This window comes from Sus scrofa, chromosome 3, assembly GCF_054392235.1.
Source record: "Sus scrofa isolate SSC_HxYL_T2T_F1_AM1 chromosome 3, Sscrofa_HxYL_maternal_Yorkshire_Landrace_v2.0, whole genome shotgun sequence".
In the NCBI taxonomy this organism is placed as follows: domain Eukaryota; kingdom Metazoa; phylum Chordata; class Mammalia; order Artiodactyla; family Suidae; genus Sus; species Sus scrofa.
The window spans coordinates 123,994,040-124,014,829 of record NC_139385.1 but is presented as its reverse complement, the minus strand read 5'-3'; the positions used below and the strand labels follow the sequence as shown (position 1 = coordinate 124,014,829).

Genomic DNA, 20,790 nt, shown 5'->3' with positions numbered 1-20,790 from the left:
GAGCCAGAATTGCTGGACCAAAATTTGCTGTATTTGTGATTTTGATATATAGGAAATTTTTTTTTTCTTTTTAGGGCCACACATGTGGCATATGGAGGTTCCCAGGCTAGGGATCCAATCAGAGTTACAGCTGCCGGCCTACACCACAGCTCACGGCAACGCTGGGTCCCCAACCCACTGATCAAGGCCAGGGATCGAATCCACAACCTCATGGTTCCTAGTCGGATTCATTTCCACTGCACCACAACAGGAACGCTGCAACTTCTTGTTTTCTTTCTCTTTTTTTTTTTTTTCTTTCTTTTTTTTTTTTTTTTTTTTCGTCTTTATGCCTTTTCTAGGGCCGCTCCCTCGGCACACGGAGGTTCCCAGGCTAGGGGTCGAATCAGAACTGTAACCGCTGGCCTACGCCAGAGCCACAGCAACACCAGATCCGAGCTGAGTCTGCGACCTACGCCACAGCTCACGGCAACACCAGATCCTTAACCCACTGGGCAAGGCCAGGGATTGAACCCACAACCTCATGGCTCCTAGTCAGATTCGTTAACCACTGAGCTGTGACGGAAACTCCCAGAACTTCTTATTTTCTATTTTTATTTTTTCTTTCCAACTGTGCAAATGTGGAATCTGGGGCATATGAAAGTTCCCAGGCTAAGGGTCAAATTGGAGCTGCAGCCACAGCCACAGCCACAGCCACAGCAATGCTGGATCCCAGCTGCATCTTCAACCTAAGATGCAGCTTGCAGCAACATGAACATGCATCCTCATGGACACTATGTCAGGTTCTTAACCCACTGAGCCACAATGGGAACTCCTAGGCAATCTTTTTGTGTGTGTCTTTTTTTTTTTTTTCAGGGCCATGTAGGGAGGTACCCAGGCTAGGGGTCGAATCAGAGCTGTAGCCACCATCCTATGCCACAGCAGCATGGGATCCGAGCCATGTCTGCGACCTACACCACAGCTAACGGCAACACTGGATCCTTGACCCACTGAGCCAGGCCAGGGATCGAATCCGTGTCCTCATGGATACTAGTCGGGTTCATTAACCATAGAGCCATGATGGGAACTCCTAGGCAATCTTTTGACTGATCTGTTTCTCTGCCTCTAATCTCTATGAGAGCTGACCCTGTTGAACCTCTGCTTAAATTTGATGACTGAGTGGTATGCTCAATATATAAAAAAGACTATGAGGGTTTTTTTTGTTTTTTTTTTTGTTTTGTTTTGTTTTGTTTTTGAAACCTTCTTGGCATATGGAAGTTCCTGGGCCAGGGATCAAATCCAAGCCGCACCTGCAGCCTACACCACAGCTGTGGTAATGCCAGATCTTTAACCCAATGAGTCAGCCTAGGGCTCAAACCAGCAATGCCCCAGAAACAAGCTGGATCATTAATCCTCTGCACCACAGCGGGAATTCCCCATAATGATATTTATGAAAAGAGAAAAAGCCAAAAATTCAAAAACTACTCATCGTATGCTACTAGAAGTAACATGATAAATTCCTGAAAACTGGAATTGAAAGAATTAAGCATTTATCTTGCCTTTCCATTATGAATAATTCAGAATAATAACTAATAATAGGGAGGGATTTTTTAAGAGGATTTTATTTTTTTATATATATTTTAATTTTTTTGGGGGGGGTCTTTTCTAGGGCTGCTTCTGTGGCCTATGGAGGTTCCCAGGCTAGGAGTCTGATTGGAGCTGTAGCCACTAGCCTTACTGGATCCTCAACCCACTGAGTGAGGCCAGGGACAGAACCCGCAACCTCATGGTTCCTAGTCAGATTCGTTAACCACTGAGCCACTACAGGAACTCCAGGATTTTATTTCTTTAAATTGAAGTATAGTTTATTTACAGTGTTGTTTCATTTCTGCTGTGTGTACAATGATTCAGATATATATATACACACACAGTCTCTTTTTTAAAATATTCTTTTCCATTGTGGTTTATCACAGGATATTGAATATAGCTCTTTGGGCTATCAGTACGATCTTGTTGTTTATCCTCTGTGTGTATAACAGCTGACGTCTGCTAACCCCAACCTGCCACTCCATTCCTCTCCCAACCCCCCCCTCCCCCTTGGCAACCACAAGTCTGTTCTTATCCATGAGTCTGCTTCTGTTTTGAGGATAGGTTCATTTGTGTCATGTTTTAGATTCCACATATAAATGACATCATACAGTATTTATCTCTGTCTTAGTTCACTTACTATGATAATCTCTAGTTCCATCCATGTTGCAGCAAATGGTATTATTTTGTTCCTTATGACTGAGTAGTATTCAATATATGTGCTATCCTTTTTTTTTCTAATTTTTGTTTTTGTTGTTTTGGTACCATGTCTTCTGTATCCATTCATCTGTCAAGGGACAGTTAGGTTGTTTCCATGTCTTTTTTTTTTTTTTTGCTTTTTAGGGCTGCACTCATGGCATATGGAGGTTTCCAGGCTATGAATCAGAGCTGTTGCTGCCAGCCCACACCAGAGCCACAGCAACGCCAGATCCGAGCCAAGTCTGCGACCTACATACCACAGCTCATGGCAATGCCGGATCCTTAACCCACTGAGCAAGGCCAGGGATCAAACCCACAACCTCGTGGTTCCTAGTCGGATTCATTTCCGATGCACCACGACAGGAACTCCCTGTTTTCATGTCTCAACTGTTGTGAATAGTGCTGCTGTGAATACACGAGTGGGATTGCTGGATCATATGGTAACTCCATCCTTAGTTTTCTTTTTTTTCCTTGATGATTAGCACTTTAGCAATATTATTAATATTCTTAGTTTTCTGAGGCACCTCCATGGTAGCTGCACCAGCTTACATTCCCACCAGTAGTGTAGGAGTTTCCTTTACTCCACATCGAGAGGGAGTTCTTTGTAGAAGATTGTCAGCTAGTAAATGTGGAATGATAGAATTAAGAAAAAAAATTTATGATTTTGTGTCCTCCAATGAAATAATTCAGACAGTAATCAGCAGTGGATGAAACCATTAAATGAAAGTTTTTTGGGAAACTTTAAAACACCTGGACCAGAGTTCCTGTTGTGGCTCGGTGGTAATAAATCCGCTCAGTATTCATGAGGACGAGGGTTCAGTCCCTGGGCTTGCTCAGTGGGTTAAGGATCTGGCATTGCCAAGCTGTGATGTAGTAGGTCGCGGGTCGGATCTGGCATTGCTGTGGCTGTGGCGTAGGCCGGCAGCTGTAGCTCCAATATGACCCCTAGCCTGGGAACCTCCATATGCCACGGGTGCAGCCATAAAAAGCCAAAAAAATAAATAAATAAAATAAATAAATAAATACCTGGACCCACTCATCACCGAAAATGGCCCAACCAACCTGATGTGAGGCAGTATGAAATGCAATCCCCCTGTTCCTGAAACAAGCCAATACCTAAGAAAAAAAAGGGAAGTGAGGAGACCGTTTCTTTCGCTTTTTGTTTTTTTGCCTTTTCTAGGGCCACTCCCACGGCATATGCAGGTTCCCAGGCTATGGGTTTAATCGGAGCTGTAGCCACCGGCCTACACCAGAGCCACAGCAACTCAGGATCCGAGCCGCGTCTTTGACCCACACCACAGCTCATGGCAACACCAGATCCTTAACCCACTGAGCAATGCCAGGGATCGAACCCGCAACCTCATGGTTCCTAGTCGGATTCATTAACCACTGAGCCACGACGGAAACTCCAAGACTGTTTCTGATTACAGAAAATTTAAGACATAATAACCACATGTAACATATGGAATTGTTTGGACCCTAATTCAAACAAACCAAGTATAAAAAGCCATTTTTGAGACAATTGAGGAGATCTGATTATGGCTTGGACCTCTGTAAGGAAGACTGTAATAAGCATAATGACATGGCAAGCTTCCATATTTTTTTAGAGACATACTGAAGTTTGGAGGAGTAAAATGTTATAACAACTGGTATTTGCTCTAATGCAACTTCAGCAAGGAAAACGAGGGAACAAAAAGAAAGCATATGTGGCAAATCTTGATAATAACTGTATTTGGTGATAAGGAGTCTTTGTATAGTTCACTGTATTTCTGTGCTGCTTGAAATTTTTCAATAAAACACACACACGATGCAAGAATGTCCTTTTTTTTTTTTTTTTTAAGCTAACCACAATAGCTAGTCTCTCCCAACCTGGACCCAATCCAACCTGCCTTTGCTGCTTTGTCACTCATTTCCCGCACATGCCTCGGTTCTAGCTTTAACCACACTACTTGATGCAACAGAAGTGGCCATTTTAATGCCTATTCCGTCTTTCTGGTTATTTCCTCTGCTCATCTGCCTTCCCATTCTTTTCCAATTGGGAAACTTCTTTTCCTTCAAGGACCAGATGAGATGTTAGCTGTGAAGTCTTCTCCAGCCTCATTAGATCTCCTGACAACATCCTCGGCTGTTCCCAAGGAGCTCTGTTCTTACTACTAGTAGAATTATCTCATAGTGTAGGTATTGCTTTGTCTCCCTCTATCATCATGCGTGCTCCTTAACAGCAGTCAGCATAAAAAAATGAAGGGCAGAGTCTCTAGATCCAGAATGCCGGAGATCACAGGCCAGTTTAGTTACTGTGTTACCTTGGGAAGTAACCCAACCTCTCTGTTCCTTAGCTGTGTGGCCCCACAAATAACCACCGCTTTGTGCCTCAGGTTTCTCCTCTGTGAAATTTCACTTCATAGAGTTGTATTAATTCTCCTAAAGGCCTAAGAAAAGGACCACAATGGTTTCCAACACACGATAAGTACTCAACACTAGGGATACTAGATATTAATATACTGACATGTATTTAATATAAACATAAATGCATTAATTTAATATAAACATTAATAGAACAGTAATACCAAAATACTAATGATAGGACTCTTATTGGCCCTCGTGATATTCCTCTTCGTATCTAGCTCAGTGTCTGGCACATAGATGCCCAACACATGGCTGAGGATTTGGATAGTTTTTGGTCTCCACGTTGATTTTCACTTTGGCCCCGAAGCATGGGCATGGAGCTAATCACCTGAGAGCCTCTCCGTGCAAGTTTGTCTGAGGTTGGTGGCAGGTGCTAAGAGGGGCTGGGGAGTCTGGGCTCCTGAGTGGTGGTGATGACGAAAGAGATAAAAGGCAGCGGAATTGCTGAGTGTAGGGAGTATGTCATTTATTAACCCAGTGTTCCCCCACTCACTGGTCACTACTCTTGACTCGTAGGACAACAGGTACAGAGCTGCAAGGGATCATCCCCAGCTCCGTGATCACCAGATCCACCAGTTCTGGGGGGGTCACATCATAGACCAGATTCAACAACCGCAGGGATGCGTGGTTCTGCCAGTTAGCCAGGGCCACGTGTTCTCCTCGCTCACACAGCAGATCGTCAGGGTCATCTGCAATGGGAGGCGTGCCTTTTATGGCCTTTCAGAAGGCAAGTTGTAGTTCAACCTCCCCTCTCCCTCCCAAATCTTCTTAGGTCCCAGGAACCTTCTCTCCTGCCCTTCTGGGCCTCCTTACCTAGTTCGTTAGAGACAAAGGCATCAGTCTGCACCCGCTCACAGAACTTGTATGTTTCACAGCAGACCAGCACTGGCACGTTGTTGGCCCGGGCCACTAGGGCCAGCTGCGCCGTCCCTACCCGTGACATCACAGACCCATTGGCCAGGAGAGCATGAGCTCCCAATAGCACCTTAGAAACCTATTGTGGAGAGTAGAAAGGGGGAAAAAAGGCCATGTGTGATCAAGTGCAGATTAAAATTCCCAGCTCCTACCCAGGACAGCAGTAGCAAGACAATGAATAACAAATCCTAAAGATGGCTCTTGGAAAACACTTGCCCATTGACCCAGCCTACCACCCACAGGAAAACTAAACTCTGAAGTCACTTTTGTCCTGTTCCTCCTTGATGGCTTCTCGTTCAGTCAGGTTCGTGCAAGAGCTAGACGTGCTGTATAAAATGCTGTAGATGTTTTTCCTTCTAGATGCAAACACGGCTATGTAATTCTAAGATTTCTAAATGGCAACATTGAGAGACGAGCACACGCTTTTACTCCAACTTTGGAGTCCCTTTCCTCTGCCCTCACCTCTGGGAGAACATAGGAAGCTGCAGGAATCAGCAGGTAGGAGACTGGGACCCCCACACGGACCAGAGAACGCAGCGTGTGCTTGCCCTCCAGCCGTGGCCGGCTGTCCACCACTACCACCCGAAACCGCCGGCCCTTCGTCCAGGCCTCCTGAAGAATGCGTGACACCAGAGAGGAGCTGGAGTGAATGGAGAGGATGATTCAGTTATAAATGTCAGCTCATTCCGAAAGGGCTCGAGGGCAGTCTCTTCTTCAGATCATTTCACGCCCCAGTTTTCTTGGTCACAAGGTCTGGCCCCTACCATCCATACACCAGGATCACATCTCCGTTGCTGATCTTCTCATAAGCAAAGCGTGAGATCGCCTGAGCTGCAAGCACAATCTTCTCTTGCACATACTGATCAATGGCTGCTTGAAGTTCTGACTTGGCCTAAATGGAGTCAGATACTTAGGGAAGAAGAAACGGACCCATCTTTCCCCTGATAGTTGTGCCAGAGGCTGGAATATGCGTTTAATGATGGGCTTAAAGTGGGCCCAGCTCAAACAGTCCCCCCCCACCAACCCTTGACCAGGCCAACAGAGCACTGCCCCTCCTGGAAGTCTCCAACGTGTTTCCAGCTCTCTTCCCCAAGTGCATGCCTTGCTCATGCCTCATACTCATCACCTCCTCTTCCCGCTTGGAGCTGCTCACACCCGTGATCTCCTTGTTCAGAAACTTGATGGCGTTGTACATGCTCGCTGACAGGGGGCGGCACTGAGTCAGGAAGCTACAACGACAACACCGGACATCGGTGCAACTCTTCACAACTCACAAAGCTTTTGCATTTAAAGACACTTTTTTTTAAAAAAAGATGGGAAACCAAAAATGACCATAGAGGCAGAGAAGCAAAGAAAAAAGGGTCCCCTGAAAAGGACTGATCAAGGTGGGGGATGGGAGTGGACAGGCAGGGGCTGTCCTTACCTGAAGTAGGGCTTTAGTTTATTCACCAGGTCCCTTGAGAGTTCTTCATTGGGTGGTGTCGTGTAGTCCTGAATCACCTAGAGTGTACACAAGGTGCAAATGCCCGCTGACAAAAGTCTCTGAAAGGGGGACAGGGTAAAAAGCTTCTCTGACAAGTCTTCACGGGTGGAGTCATTCCCCGCTCTCCCAGAGATCGTGGGGGTGACAGACGCTGAGGGAATGTTGGGGAAGGTGAGGCTGGCTCCTAAGAGGGAAGAGGATAGGACGTACCTGCTGCAAGGCACGAAGCAGGGCGATGCACCGGGCGTTGGAGCCGCTGATCAGGCCCTGGGAGTACTGCAGGCCGAGCCGCACCATGGCTGGGTGGATCACAGAGGATGGGATGCTGATGGGATGGCGGTGTCACACACTTTGCAAGGGAACTTGAGCACCTGCTGCCCACCTGCCCCTGATGAAAAGGAACCTCCTACCCTAGCACAGGCAACCCCACTGCTCTAGCCTTGTGCCCTGTGTTCATGCCTCTTCCCACAGATCCAACCTCGAGTTTCCCTCGCTTTCAAAACAGGATGTCTAAAACTTCTCAGACTTAAAAGCTCATCGGACAACTTCATCATAAGATCCTACCTCATAAACTGGGTCAGAGAGTTGTGTCTGCTGTACTGGGGTAGGTGGGAGAAGAGACTGACTTTGGAGCCATAATCCTTTCGTGTTGGAACCTGGACAAAACAGAAGAACAGGACCAAGAGCCTGGAGTTTAAAACTATGGGATGATGCTGGGAGGGAAGGAGACAGCGAGCCCACTTTGACCCAAATACCCAGCCTTTCCCAGGGTCTCCCTTTGCCCTGAGCAACTTTCCTCCCTCCCTAGGCTCTTTCTGGCCACACACCTAACCCACTCCCTACCTGCTGTCGCTCGGGCCGTTTAACAAGCCTTCTCAGAAGTGTGGGTTCATCAACCTGGGTGTGCTCAGGTAGCCGCTTCACTCCTAGAAGAAAACAGACGTGTTTTCAAGACACTAGCTCATGATGAGAAATTTGCTTTCAGGGTTATAAGGGACATCAAAAAAATTTGAGGTGGAGGAGAAAAGAGTAGAAGAAACAGGGGGAGTTCTGGTCATGGCTCAGCGGTAACAAAACCAACTAGCATCCATAAGGACACGGGTTTGATCCCCGGCCTTGCTCAGTGGGTTAAGGATCCGGCACAGCCGTGAGCTGTGGTATAGGTTGCAGACACAGCTCAGATCTGGTGTTGCTGTGGCTGTGGCGTAGGCCAGCAGCTACAGCTCCGATTCGACCCCTAGCCTGGGAACCTCCATATGCTGCAGGTGTGGCCCTAAAAAGACAAAGTAAAAATAAAAATAAACAGGGGGAGGACAAGGTTGGGGAGAGAACTGGGAACCAAGGCGAAGAATGGGAGAGAAGAGCTGCTTTTCAGTGGGGAAGCCCTAGCTAACTCAGGAATGGAGAGCCAACAGAGGTCTTGAAACGATGGGAAAATACCTGAGGGGGTTTCTCCAGCTGTGCTGGGGCAGGACTGAGGAGGGGGCCCTCCTTGTTCCCCTTTTCTTGCCTGCTTCAGGGCCCGCTCAGCCTCTTGCTTCGCTCGCCGTTCAGCTCGAAGTTCAGCTTTACTCCGACCTGCTGGAATTTTCTCCTTGGCAGTGCCCAACTGACTGTCCGGTCCTGGCAGGTCTTTGGTCGGGCCTACTAAGGGTAGATGGAAGAGGTGCCCAAGCTCCAGGCAGGTACTATCTATGCCCCAACCAAAGCTTCTTTTCTGTTTATCTAAACTTTGTCTCTCTTCACTTGTTCCAACCAACTTTGTCCTGTCTCCCCTTCTTCTCTCCCGCCACATCCCTTTACCAGCTCCACAGCCCAGCCCTTTAAAAAAGCCCCCGCACCTTGACATTGGGCTGCAGACACAGCAGAGCCAGTTTCTGGTTCTGTCCCCTTTTCCTCCTTCCGTTTCTTCTTTTGCTGTTTCTTTTCTTTCCGAAGCTGCAGCTTTTCTTCTTGGGTCATCTCCCTCCCCCCTGCCTAAGACACAGACATAAAATACTGCTTTTTCCCAACCATTTCAAAAAACGAATAAACACTACAGGATTCCCAAAAGGTCCCTAATGCTCCTTAACTCTTACCAGCTACCTGTTACAAGCTAACAGCCCACAGGGATGGAAGCCTTTCCCCCAGGATCGCAGTCACATTACCAATAAGGCTTATAAGTTGACACTGCCTCCTGCGTAGCGCTTGACAGGCGGCTTGGGAGGGCACCCTCACTTACCCCTGGCCGAGAAGCAAGCTCCGCCTTCATCCCAGATCCCGAGTCTGCATCAGAAAACAGGGCACAAAGTGAATCAGAGAGGTTCCGGAAGGGTTTAGAGGGGCTCGTACTCGACGCAGCTGGCTGCTGGGTCCGCATGACCACGGCTCCTCCACCAGGCGGGAGGTGAGCCAGGGATCCGCGTGGGGACGCAGTGCGCAGCAGGATCAAAGGCGGCGGGGGGGAGGAGAGAGCACGCACCCTTCCCGCAGGAACAGGCCGACGCGCAGGGCGGAGTGCGTCCGAGACACCGCGGACCAGATTCCCGCGCGGTGCCGGAACCGAACGACAGGGCCGAGAGGGGCTCGGGGCCCAGCCGTAGCCTCCCAGGGCCTGGCGGCTCGCGTACCTGTTTGTGCGGCCGCCCCTTCACTCACCCTCGCGAACAGCCACAGCCACAGCAGCCATCACCCGTCCTAGGCTCCGCCCGCTGCAGTCACAGGGACCAGAGCGCCCCCAAGGCCGACAGCTGCGGAGCGCAGCTCCCCCACCCAGAGGACTACAAGCCCCGACGTGCTCTGCGGCTCCGCCCGGGCTATGGGTCGCGATAAGGGCCCAGTCAAACCTGGGTTCCCAATCCCGGCAGTAGGCTCTTGCCCTTTAGACTACAGTTCCCAGGATTCCCCGGGAAGCTGCGCCCCAGAGCGGACGTCTCCAGTCCTTCCCTCCTCGGATCTCAACGGCCCCCCCCCCCGCCCAAAAATGGCGAGCGAAGCTTCGGGGACGCGCTGAGTAGCGGAGGCGAGCGTGCAAAGCCACTGCGGCCCTCACAGTTCGGAGCCCGGCCGGGCCCTGCCGCAGGGAACATGCACTTTTCCATTCCTGAAACCGAGTCCCGCAGCGGGGACAGCGGCGGCTCCGCCTACGTGGTGAGGAGCGGCCGGAGCCCGGCCGGGCAGGGGCGGGGATAACGGGCCGGAGCCCTCCGAGCGGCCTCCGAGGTCTGGCCGCCGCCTTTCGGGCCTGGTCACTGGCCGCCAACTCCCGATGGCCTCGCTGGGAGCTTATATTACGTCTCAGATTCGTCCAGAGGTCTCCCCAGCTCCTGTAGGTCCTTTGTTCCGCCGCGTCACCTCCCTCGACTGGGCCGCGGCTACTCTGGTGGGCGTCACTGGCCTCTTGGGGAGGAAGACTCCAGCCCGAGCGCCCGGGTTTCCCCGGGACCGGTCCTTCTGCTTTGGGACCTGGCTCCGGGGCAAACAGACTGGCAACCTTCGGAAGATCTCGGCGCCTTAATCAGGCAGAGCTGTGCCAGGCAACTTCCGGCCAGGGTTCTCAAGGGGGTCGCCCAGACCGCGACCTTAAAATGCTTGCCTGTTTTTGTGTCCTCAGGCCTATAACATTCACGTGAATGGAGTCCTGCACTGTCGAGTGCGCTACAGTCAGCTCCTGGGGCTGCACGAGCAGGTGGGACTAGCACTCCTGCCTTGAGGCAGCTTCAAGCCCTTTCCTACACCTGGGCATCAGTGTCTCCATTTTCCCCCTCGTCGCTTTCCCGGGGGCTGTAGTTCCCTTTTACTCACTACCATAATCACTGCCATGTTGGATCTGGTGCTTTATCTTACCATCGTCTGACATTTCCAGGGGACTCCCCACGAATCTGCGCCTCTAACTGCGCCTCCCTGTACTAACATCCTCCTTCCTGCTTCTTGGTCCCCTCCTTACACAGCCTGTACACTGCCTTTGTCCGTGCATGGAGAAACCGACGACCCTTCCCCGCTCCACTGCCAAAGCACTTTCCCTCTGTCATCTGAGCTGCCACTTGAAACTCTCTTCCCTGCTCATACAAACCATTCACCAGTTTCCTTCTGTGTTCCTTGACTCACCTGAGTGGGTGTAGCTGTTCCAGTTATCCGTATGTGTCGATGATGTAATGTTTCTCCGTTCTCCACACCAAATTGTGAGCTCTGTATTTAACTCAGTACAGCGTCCTGGTTCTATTCATAACTGGTTGTGCAGCCCTAAGCAAGTTACCTGATTTCTTTGGGCCTCGGCTTTCACACCTGAAAAATGGATTTGTTGATCTGCAAAGTCCCTCTCAGTCCTAAGACACGTCGCGAACATACTTAGCCATTACTTGTTTGTGCACACAAACCTTTCTTACAAAGCCCTTTGCTTCCTGTGAGGGTTCAGTGAACACAGCCTTGCTAGATCATCAAGGTGCTCCCAAAACCCAGGCCCTTTACAAACTCTCCCCGTATTGTGAAGAGGCTGACTTCTACACAGTAAGATCGGAAAGAACCTGTATCTAGGACAGCGCTCCCTTGGGATGCTGCCTCTGCCAAAGGGCTCATTTCCTGGATGACCAGGGGACACAGGGGAGCAGGAACTGAGGCAGGGGAAGGAAAGCCCAGGAGGACATTATGAGTGTGTGTTGCCTCTTCTCTTTTGCTGTGTTTGTGTGAAGAATTGTATCTCTTTCTCCAAATAGCTTCGGAAGGAATATGGGGCCAATGTGCTTCCTGCATTCCCCCCAAAGAAGCTTTTCTCTCTGACCCCTGCTGAGGTAGAACAGAGAAGAGAGCAGTTAGAGAAGTACATGCAAGCCGGTGAGTGGTTGGAGGGAACTTTAGGCTGACTCTGTTGAGGACTCCAGGGAGAGACTCAAAGCAGCTGGTTCTGTAGAAGGTTCTGAAGTAGTTTCTAGATCTGGGAGGCCTCTTGTTTGATGTATTGTTTAATTACCAAAAGTAAATAGTTGGAGTTCCCGTAGTGGCTCAGCGGGTTACAATCCCAACTAGTAGCCATGAGGATGTGAATTCGATCCCTGGACCCACTCAGTGGGTTAAGGATCCAGTTTTGCCGTGAGCCGTGGTGTAGGTCACAGATGTGGCTCGGATCCCGAGTTGCTGTGGCTGTGGTATAGGCTGGCAGCTGCAGCTCTGCTTCGACCCCTAGCTGGGGAACTTCCATATGCTGCAGGTGTGGCTCTAAAAAGACAAAGTAAATAGCATCCAAGTGTTCTCTAGGTATCAGCAAAATAATTTGTATATACACATACATATATATATTTTTTTTTTCTTGTCTTTTGAGGGCCGGACTCAATGGCATATGGAGGTTCCCAGGCTAGGGGTCGAATCGGAGCTGCACCTGTCAGCCTACGCCACAGCCATGCCAGATCCAAGCCACGTCTGTGACCTACACTACAGTTCACAGCGAGGACAGGGATCGAACCCGCAACCTCGTGGCTCCTAATTGGATCCGTTCCTGCTGCGCCACGACGGGAACTCCAAGAAACACTGATATGATATGCAGTAGTGTTAGAGTAATTTAGATCTGTGGGGAGAACTTAATTTGTATCTGATGTGCTTTAGATTAACATTGTTGGAGTTCCCGTCGTGGCGCAGTGGTTAACGAATCCGACTAGGAACCATGAGGTTGCGGGTTCGGTCCCTGCCCTTGCTCAGTGGGTTAACGATCTGGCGTTGCCGTGAGCTGTGGTGTAGGTTGCAGACGCGGCTCGGATCCCGCGTTGCTGTGGCTCTGGCGTAGGCTGGTGGCTACAGCTCCGATTCAACCCCTAGCCTGGGAACCTCCATATGCCACGGGAGCGGCCCAAGAAATAGCAACAACAACGACAAAAAGACAAAAAAAAAAACAAACAAACAAACAAAAAAAAAAAAAAAAAAAAAAAAAAAAAAAAAAAAAAAACATTGTTACTTCCCTGGTTCTATAGCTTGGACTCAACTAGATGGTAGCCAGGGGTGGGGCAGGTGAAGAATTTATGCAAACAGTGAGAGGTGAGGCCGGCTGGGAGATGTGACTGTCCACCATCAGCCCAGGAAATGGGGTCTGGGGGACCTATCAAGAAGAGAACTGGACAGCAGGGACAAGAGGGAATCCTAAGGTGGTAGAACATCATTCTCGTGTCCCCCACAGTGCGGCAAGACCCATTGCTTGGGAGCAGTGAGACCTTCAATAGTTTCCTGCGTCGAGCACAACAGGTAAGGCTTTGGATGGGGCCAAGATTTAAAGGAAAGACCCACGTTGGTTTAATGAGGTGGCTACAGAGGAGTCGTCCTGGCAGCTTTATGGAATGGGGCTTCTGTTGAGCCACCGAAATCAAGGAAACCCAGCCTGTAATTAAGCCGCTAAGAATAAAGGCATCAGGAGTTCCCATCGTGGCGCAGTGGTTAATGAATCCGACTAGGAACCATGAGGTTGCAGGTTCGATCCCTGGCCTTGCTCAGTGGGTTGACGATCCAGTGTTGCCGTGAGCTGTGGTCACGGGCTTGGATCTGAGACGCGGGCTTGGATCCCGCGTTGCTGTGGCTGTGGCGTGGGCCGGTGGCTACAGCTCCGATTCGACCCCTAGCCTGGGAACCTCCATATGCCGCGGAAGCGGCCCAAAGAAATAGCAAAAAGACAGAAAAAAGAATAAAGGCATCAGAGGGACCTAGAAATAGACAGTTGGGAAGAGGTCAGAGCTGGACACTGAGCATGTTGTTAACAAGAATGTGCCTCCCGTTCCCACGTATGTTCACAACCAGGAGACACAGCAGGTACCCACAGAAGAGGTCTCCTTGGAAGTGCTACTCAGCAACGGGCAGAAAGTTCTGGTCAACGTGCTAACTTCAGATCAAACTGAGGATGTCCTGGAGGTGAGGCACTGCCCCTCCTCCCCCTGCACCCCAGGTTCCCAGGCTCGGGGTGATTGCAACCACCCAGGATGATGCGCTGTACTCCCTTCCCTGTCCTCAGGCTGTGGCTGCAAAGCTGGATCTTCCAGATGACTTGATCGGATACTTCAGTCTCTTTCTGGTTCGAGAAAAAGAGGATGGAGCCTTTTCATGTGAGTTTCTCTGGACTTTCTGCTTCCTTCTGTTTCCAGTAGTGAATTTGCCTCCTTGTCTCCCCCAAGATGGTGGCATTTTTCTCAGGGCCTCTTTCCCTCAAGTCTAAGGACATTTTCCTTTTTCTTTCTTTCTGTTTTTTAAACTCATAGTTGTACGGAAGTTGCAAGAGTTTGAGCTGCCTTATGTGTCTGTTACCAGTCTTCGAAGTCAAGAGTATAAGATTGTGCTAAGGAAGAGGTCAGGACTGGGCTTGGAGGAGGGAGAGGGTGCTGGATTGGCTTATGGGGCCACGTACTGAGACAGAATCATCTGGACAAGGGGGCAGTGCTGGGTGTTTGTACCAGGCCTCCGGAGCTTCCTCCGCTCTGTCACCATTAGCCCAGCAGTTCCAGAATGCTCCTGTTGTGCCCCTTTTCCATTCTACCTCCTGCCTTCCCCCAACTTAGCCCCATTACCCGCTTTCCACCCCTTGGCCTCACAGTTATTGGGACTCTGCCTATGATGACGATGTCATGGAGAACCGGGTTGGCCTGAACCTGCTTTATGCTCAGGTGAGCTTGGAGCTGCCTCAGAACCCTTCCCCTGAAAATGACTCTGGTGACCCCCTCTGCCAAGAAAATCCCTTGTGCGTCTTTACTCCCAGTTCATGGGGGAGTTCCTAGAACACTCTCAGGGTATCTGGCACAGCCTCTCCTCTCCCTGCTTTATAAGCTGATACGATCAAGGACTCTCTGCCAATAGCTCACTCAGATGTGGGGCTAGGGGTCAGGCTGGACAGAGGTAACCCAACACTTTTTTGCACTTCCGACTGGGAGCCCCGAACCCCCCCACCCCTTGTCTCCACTGTAGACGGTATCAGACATCGAGCGTGGGTGGATCCTGGTCACCAAAGAGCAGCACCGGCAGCTCAAATCTTTGCAGGAGAAGGTCTCCAAGAAGGAGGTGAGCCCTGCCTCCCTGTCTCCCTCCGGGGGCTGCTTCCTCCGGGCTGCCCCGCCTCCCCTCCTGACTGCCCCGCCTGGTGCCTGGGTTTCAGTTCCTGCGGCTGGCGCAGACGCTGCGGCACTATGGCTACTTGCGCTTTGATGCCTGTGTGGCTGACTTCCCGGAGAAGGACTGTCCGGTGGTGGTGAGCGCAGGCAATAGTGAGCTCAGCCTCCAGCTCCGCCTGCCTGGCCAGCAGCTCCGTGAAGGCTCCTTCCGGGTCACCCGCATGCGGTGCTGGCGGGTCACCTCCTCTGTGAGTTGGGGTAGGAGGGGGAGGCCTTGGGGACGGAAGCCTGGCAAGCCTGGAGCTGGGGGCATGGACTGGAGTGGGTCTGGGAGAGAGGGGGATTGGTCGGAATGGACTCAGCCTAGTCCCCTCCTCTGCCAGGTGCCGCTGCCCAGCGGGGGCACAAGCAGCCCAGGCCGGGGCCGGGGCGAGGTGCGCCTGGAACTGGCTTTCGAATACCTCATGAGCAAGGACCGGCTACAGTGGGTGACCATCACCAGCCCCCAGGTGTGAGCCCACCCTCAGGCCTCCTCTGGAGCCCCTTGCACCGTCTCTTAGATAGCCAGGTCTAGGGCTTCCAGGACTCCATGTGAGTGGGAGCCCTTGTCTTAGGGGTGCAGGGCTCAGGACGACCACTCTAGTCAGGCTGAGCCCTCTGCTTGCCCCCAGGCTATCATGATGAGCATCTGCCTGCAGTCCATGGTAGATGAACTGATGGTGAAGAAATCCGGTGGCAGTATCAGGAAGGTAAGCAGCTGAGTGGCTGTGCCCTCCCTGCCTTTGGTCCCAGGTGTCATGCTCCTCCCGAGGGAGGGGAAAGGATTGGGATTCCCAAGGGAGAGACCCGCCCCCATCAGCCCCTCACCTCCATCCCCAGATGCTGCGCCGGCGGGTCGGGGGCACCCTGAGACGCTCAGACAGCCAACAGGCAGTCAAGTCCCCACCGCTGCTTGTAAGTACCACTCCCTGGTCAGTAACCCAGCCCTGGCCTCACCTCCCCCAGTGAGGCCCCTAACACCTCTGCCTCCTCTTCCCCAGGAGTCACCTGACGCCAGCCGGGATACCATGGTCAAACTCTCAGTGAGTTTCCTACCAGGGTTGGTGAGGTTGGTGTTTGTAGAGGGTCTCAGGGAGGCTCCAGCCCTCTGACCCCCGACCCTGCCTTTATTGCAGAGCAAGCTGAGTGCCGTAAGCTTGAGGGGAATTGGCACTCCCAGTACAGATGCCAGTGCCAGTGATGTCCACGGCAATTTCGCCTTCGAGGGCATTGGAGATGAGGATCTGTGATCTCCAGTGCCCGGATGTCTGCCCTCTACCCTGGAGGAGTGTTCAGAAACTTGCCCTGTGCCTGAATCCCCCAAGCTGGGGGTATTTTCCTTTCTATTGTCCCCTTTTCTCCTCTTGGCCAGGGGCCTCCTAACCCACCTACCCTTCTCCCCCAGGGCTGGCTACAAAAAAGATTGCCCCTCTCTTTTCAGAGCTGGCCCTCAATGCCAAATTAGCATTTAGTATTTTGCACAAAGTCCACGGGACCATGGCTACCTGCCTGGGGAGGAACTCAGCTCCCCTCAGGCTGCTTCTGGCTTCTCAGGGCCATGAGCCAAGGGGATGGGCAGAGGTCTGTGTACAGTCTGGCCCAGCTCCTCATCATTAAACTCAGCCTGATTGCTGCCTACCTCTGGTTCCCTCTCACTGCCCCTGCTCCCCCCATCACAGCTGGACTGCTGTGCTAAGGGTGAGGCCCAGTTGTGCTCGTGCCACTGCCAATTCAGCATAGACATGGCTTTGTTAGTGTTTCCTTTATTATAAAGCACTGAAATAAGTTAAATAAACAGGTACGAGGCTGGGCAGACCCCCAGCCAGTTCCTCCATGACCCTTGGGAGCAGTGGAGGTGAATCCAGGGCCCCTCTCACTGAGCTTATGAAGCGCATCAGTCAAGGCAAGGCCCCCTGGTCCACATGGGCCCCCTGCCCGTGGGGTTTGGGCTGGTCCATATAGTGCCTACGTTAGTCTGTGTGGAGCCCCTGGCCAGCGGGGGAAGAAGGAAGAAGGTGGCGTCTGGTCCATCTGTATAAAACTGACAGGAGGGTCAGGGCTCGTCCGTAGGGCCCTGAGGGAGAAGGACCTGGTTCAGGGTGAGTCTGTATGGAGAGCTCGGCTACCAGGGGCACCCAGGGCTGTCGGACCCCGAGAACTCAAAACAGAGGGAGGACTATGAGGTGGGGCCCAGCCCTCAGAGGCAGAGAGGCCAGGCCCTCCTGCCCCACCATGGCCATGCACCTTTTGGTGGCGTTTGTAGTTGTCCCAGTGGCCCGTGGTGTAGGCGCAGGTGGCACAGCGGAAGGGCTTCTCGCCTGTGTGCCGCAGCATGTGGCGTTTGAGGTTCATGCTCTGGTTGCAGCTGTAGTTGCAAAGGCTACACCGGAAAGGTTTGTCCCCAGAGTGGATTCGACCGTGACGCTTGAGGTTGGCCAGATTGCCACAGGCATAGGGGCAGAGGGGGCACTTGTAGGGCTTCTCTCCCGTGTGGACGCGCTGGTGCCGTTTCAGATTATCCAGATGAGCAGAGGCGTAAGGACAGCGGGCACAGCGAAAGGGCTTCTCACCACTGTGTGTCTTCATGTGCCGAGCCAAGTGGTTGGGATAGTGAGTGGCAAAGGGGCAGAGGCTGCAGGCAAAGCCTTTGTCACTGGGGCCCTGGGGTCCCCCACTGGCACCCCCTCCAGCCTCTCCTCGCATGCAGCGCCCACACATGGCAGCTCCCAGCCGACTCCCCTCCCCCTCCTCCAGCTCTTGTCCACAGTTCCGGCAGGTCCAAGGGAACAGCAGCTCTGGCAGTGGTTCTGATCCAGTCCCACATAGGCCCTCCCCTTCACCCCGCAGCTGCCCACAGTCCGGCAGGAAACTGGCACCGCCTGGTGGCACGTGGAGGCTCAAATCTGGAAGCAGCAGAGCATCTGTGGGGACAATGAGACCCGGGCTATGAATCCAAGTACCGCTAAACTCCCCCTGCCCGTGTCCCAGGTTCCTTGGTCCCTGGCTTTTTACCTTCAGGTCGCCGGGGCACTGCCCCCTCCTGCTCTGTGGGACTGGGAGGCCGGGCAGGACGTGGAGCACAGCAACGGAAGCCACAGGTCGGGCAGGGAGGAGTGGGGGGCCCCGCGTGGGTACGCTGATGCCGCCTCAGGTTGCCCAGGCTGCTGCAGGCAAAGGGGCAGTGGGGACAGCGGTAGGGCTTCTCGCCAGTGTGGGTGCGGGTATGTCGCGTCAGGTTGACGAGCTGGGCTGAGGCGTAGGGGCAGCGGCCACAGCGGAACGGCTTCTCCCCGCTGTGTGTCTGCATGTGCCGCTTCAGGTGGCTCGAGTAGTGGGACACGAAGGCGCAGAGGCGGCATGAGTATAGTAGCCGTGGGGGCAGCGGGGGCCCCCCACCCGGCCCTCCTGCCCCACAACACGGCCCCTCACCTGTCGGCCCCCCACACAGCTGGCAGGCTGGGCCTGGCCTCTCACCCCTGGCCTCCCCTGGACCCCTGGCTGGCTCCTCAACTTCACTCTCCGCACTTAGTGCCCGGCCGCCCCCAGACTCGTCGTCGCTCAGCCCGTAGGGAAGCCCAGGCCTGGCCCCCAGAGAGTCTCCTGGTGAGACAGATGAGAAGAAACATCAACACAGGGTAGGACCAGGCTCGAAACTCCCTTTCTCACTTGTGGTCTCCCCACTTGCTTGGCTCCACCCTTTTCTTCAATTCAATGGTCCTAAAAATTGAACATGAATTATCTACCTCCAAGCCTGTACTAATGTAGTGATGACAGAGCAGAGTTGTACATAGATCCACTGAATGGAAAAAGACCAAGGGTTCACAGTGGATCACAGACTGAAATGAATCAATAACCAGTTAGGTAATTAACCGATTCTTGGGATAAGGAAATAAAAATAAATACACAAGGCAGAAGCCTGAGACCTTTCTCTAGGCCCTCTGTCAGTAAGGACTCTCAGTTTTTATTTCAGAATCAGCTCCATACTATCTCAAGAGGCAAAATCTGGAGGAAAGAGGAAACAAAATAATGCATGTAACATCACTCGTAAGCCTAAAGGATAGGATTTTTCTCTTCTATAGGTTCCCTCAATGACTTTCAAAAACATTCTTCATAAGTGGCATTGGTGGATAGGTAGTGTAGCAAATTAAGATGGGGTGATGATAAGATTAAAAGGAAGAATGTGGGAGGATACTTGAGGGTAGAGACTAAAACCTCAATACAAAAGTCTGTGCTGTGGATGAAAGAGAATAAGTACTAGCTTGAATGAGGTTGCTTCCCTGAACACCTTAAAAGTAAACTCTCATAAGGAATGGGCTCAGGAGCAGGACAAGGTTATGAAAAGGGCATTTGCTTTTAACCAGTTGTTTCATGTGACTCCTCCACTGTCCTGTTCATACTACCTTTGGACCAGGCCCCAGAACTTCACCTCAACAAAGTGATGGACCATTAGGCAAACGAAGAACTCTAGCCCCAAACTAAACTAAACCCGCTCGGTAGTGGCAAGAAACGGTGTCTTGCTCGCTGGCACTAAACTCCAACCTGCCTCCTAAAGGCTGAGGTTCCAGCGGTCACTAATCCTTAACCAAGTCTCCCAAACCCACCTTCAGAGTCTCTCTCGAAGCCCATGAGCTGGTCGCTGTTGCCGTCACCTTCCTCCTCTTCCTCTTCCTCTTCCTCAAACTCCAGATCCTGGCCTAGTAGCAAATCACTCTCCAACACCAGGGCCCCGGGTCCTTCGTCGAGGGAGTCTTCGGTATCCACTGAAGAGGCGAAGGGGCTTGTAGATTCTCCCTCGGGAACCGTGCCCATCATCTGCACCCGGGGTACCAGCCCTCGCAGACCCTACTGCCCGCACTCGTAGACCCTCTCGGGTTCCCTCAGTACCTCGATGGGAAGCAAGGAGTCCAGACCGCCCACCCCATCCCTCAGGAATCCCCCCTCCACCCAGACCTGAACCCACGCCACTGACCCCACCCCCGCTCCTCCCCACCTCGCGGCCTTTGACCCCTGACCTTTGACCCCCTCGCATTTCACGGGCTGCGGGTGGCTTTGCTTCCTTCGGGGCATCGTGACCGGCTCCAGCCCGACGCGCCTCCGGCCTGCGGCCGTCCGGCCCCGCCCCTCCCAATCCTGTCCGCCCGCCCTTCTTCTCAGGGCCCGCGGGCCGACCCCATGCAGCGGCGCGGGCCCCGGGCTGCCCCCGGCCCTGGCCCCGGTGCCCAGCTCAGGCCGCTCCCGCCGCCACCGCCGCCGCGTCCATTCATGGAGCCCCCTACCCCCCCTACGGAGACCAGCTGGTACCTCCGTACTCGCTTCCGCTTCCGCTGCCGCAGAGCCACACGGGACGCGTAGTTCGCGGAAGGCAGAAGGGGCGAGAGCGTCCGCAGCGTGACCAGGAAGTGATTGTGACGAAAGGAAGCGAGCGAGCCAATCAGGGACCTGATGGAACAAGAAGGGCAGGTCAAACCCTGCCCCTGCCTTTGGTCTTTAAGGGCCGCCAGGCCGGTTCCGACCCCTCCCGGGAGGAACGAGGAAGAACTCATTCCTGACTGCAGGAGCCGGGGACGATGTGCTGCGACGCCAGAATTGTAGCTCAGGGAGTTACAGTGCTCGGGCCCCCTCTCCCTCTCGTGCACA

The 20,790-nt window shown here is 52.6% G+C and overlaps 2 protein-coding genes and 1 long non-coding RNA gene across 15 annotated transcripts; 1 reads left to right on the top strand and 2 right to left on the bottom strand.

Moving 5' to 3' along the window:
• Positions 1-5,117: 5,117 nt before the first annotated feature.
• On the bottom strand, positions 5,118-9,760 carry LOC100736566 (translation initiation factor eIF2B subunit delta). Of its 10 annotated transcripts, none has more exons than XR_014842454.1 (13): positions 9,528-9,760; positions 9,288-9,331; positions 8,908-9,043; positions 8,507-8,713; positions 7,910-7,992; positions 7,631-7,722; positions 7,277-7,391; positions 7,007-7,083; positions 6,710-6,812; positions 6,348-6,475; positions 6,046-6,223; positions 5,482-5,662; positions 5,118-5,357 (listed from the first exon to the last, which is right to left on the bottom strand). It is a non-coding gene; the product is annotated as a translation initiation factor eIF2B subunit delta (long non-coding RNA). The 10 variants fall into 10 exon arrangements; XR_014842457.1 differs by having other exon boundaries at positions 7,277-7,365; XR_014842455.1 differs by having other exon boundaries at positions 8,507-8,710.
• A 260-nt stretch (positions 9,761-10,020) lies between these two features.
• Positions 10,021-16,791, top strand: SNX17 (sorting nexin 17). 2 transcript variants are annotated; one of them, XM_021087689.2, is made up of 15 exons: positions 10,021-10,195; positions 10,659-10,733; positions 11,758-11,875; positions 13,206-13,270; positions 13,817-13,927; positions 14,028-14,118; positions 14,272-14,359; positions 14,604-14,673; positions 14,972-15,064; positions 15,159-15,362; positions 15,498-15,623; positions 15,786-15,863; positions 15,994-16,068; positions 16,155-16,196; positions 16,290-16,791. In XM_021087689.2, exons 1-15 carry the CDS (start codon positions 10,133-10,135, stop codon positions 16,401-16,403), a joined length of 1,413 nt encoding a protein of 470 aa, XP_020943348.2. In that variant the 5' UTR covers positions 10,021-10,132; the 3' UTR covers positions 16,404-16,791. The 2 variants fall into 2 exon arrangements, with proteins under 2 accessions (XP_020943348.2, XP_084875997.1); XM_085019871.1 differs by having other exon boundaries at positions 10,021-10,373.
• A 109-nt stretch (positions 16,792-16,900) lies between these two features.
• ZNF513 (zinc finger protein 513) lies at positions 16,901-20,592 on the bottom strand. 3 transcript variants are annotated; one of them, XM_085019864.1, is made up of 4 exons: positions 20,455-20,592; positions 19,755-19,913; positions 18,166-18,753; positions 16,901-18,074 (listed from the first exon to the last, which is right to left on the bottom strand). In XM_085019864.1, exons 2-4 carry the CDS (start codon positions 19,777-19,779, stop codon positions 17,248-17,250), a joined length of 1,440 nt encoding a protein of 479 aa, XP_084875990.1. In that variant the 5' UTR covers positions 19,780-19,913; positions 20,455-20,592; the 3' UTR covers positions 16,901-17,247. The 3 variants fall into 3 exon arrangements, with proteins under 3 accessions (XP_084875990.1, XP_020943347.2, XP_084875991.1); XM_021087688.2 differs by lacking the exon at positions 20,455-20,592 and adding an exon at positions 20,166-20,430; XM_085019865.1 differs by lacking the exons at positions 19,755-19,913; positions 20,455-20,592 and having other exon boundaries at positions 18,166-18,476; positions 18,583-18,720.
• Positions 20,593-20,790: the final 198 nt, after the last annotated feature.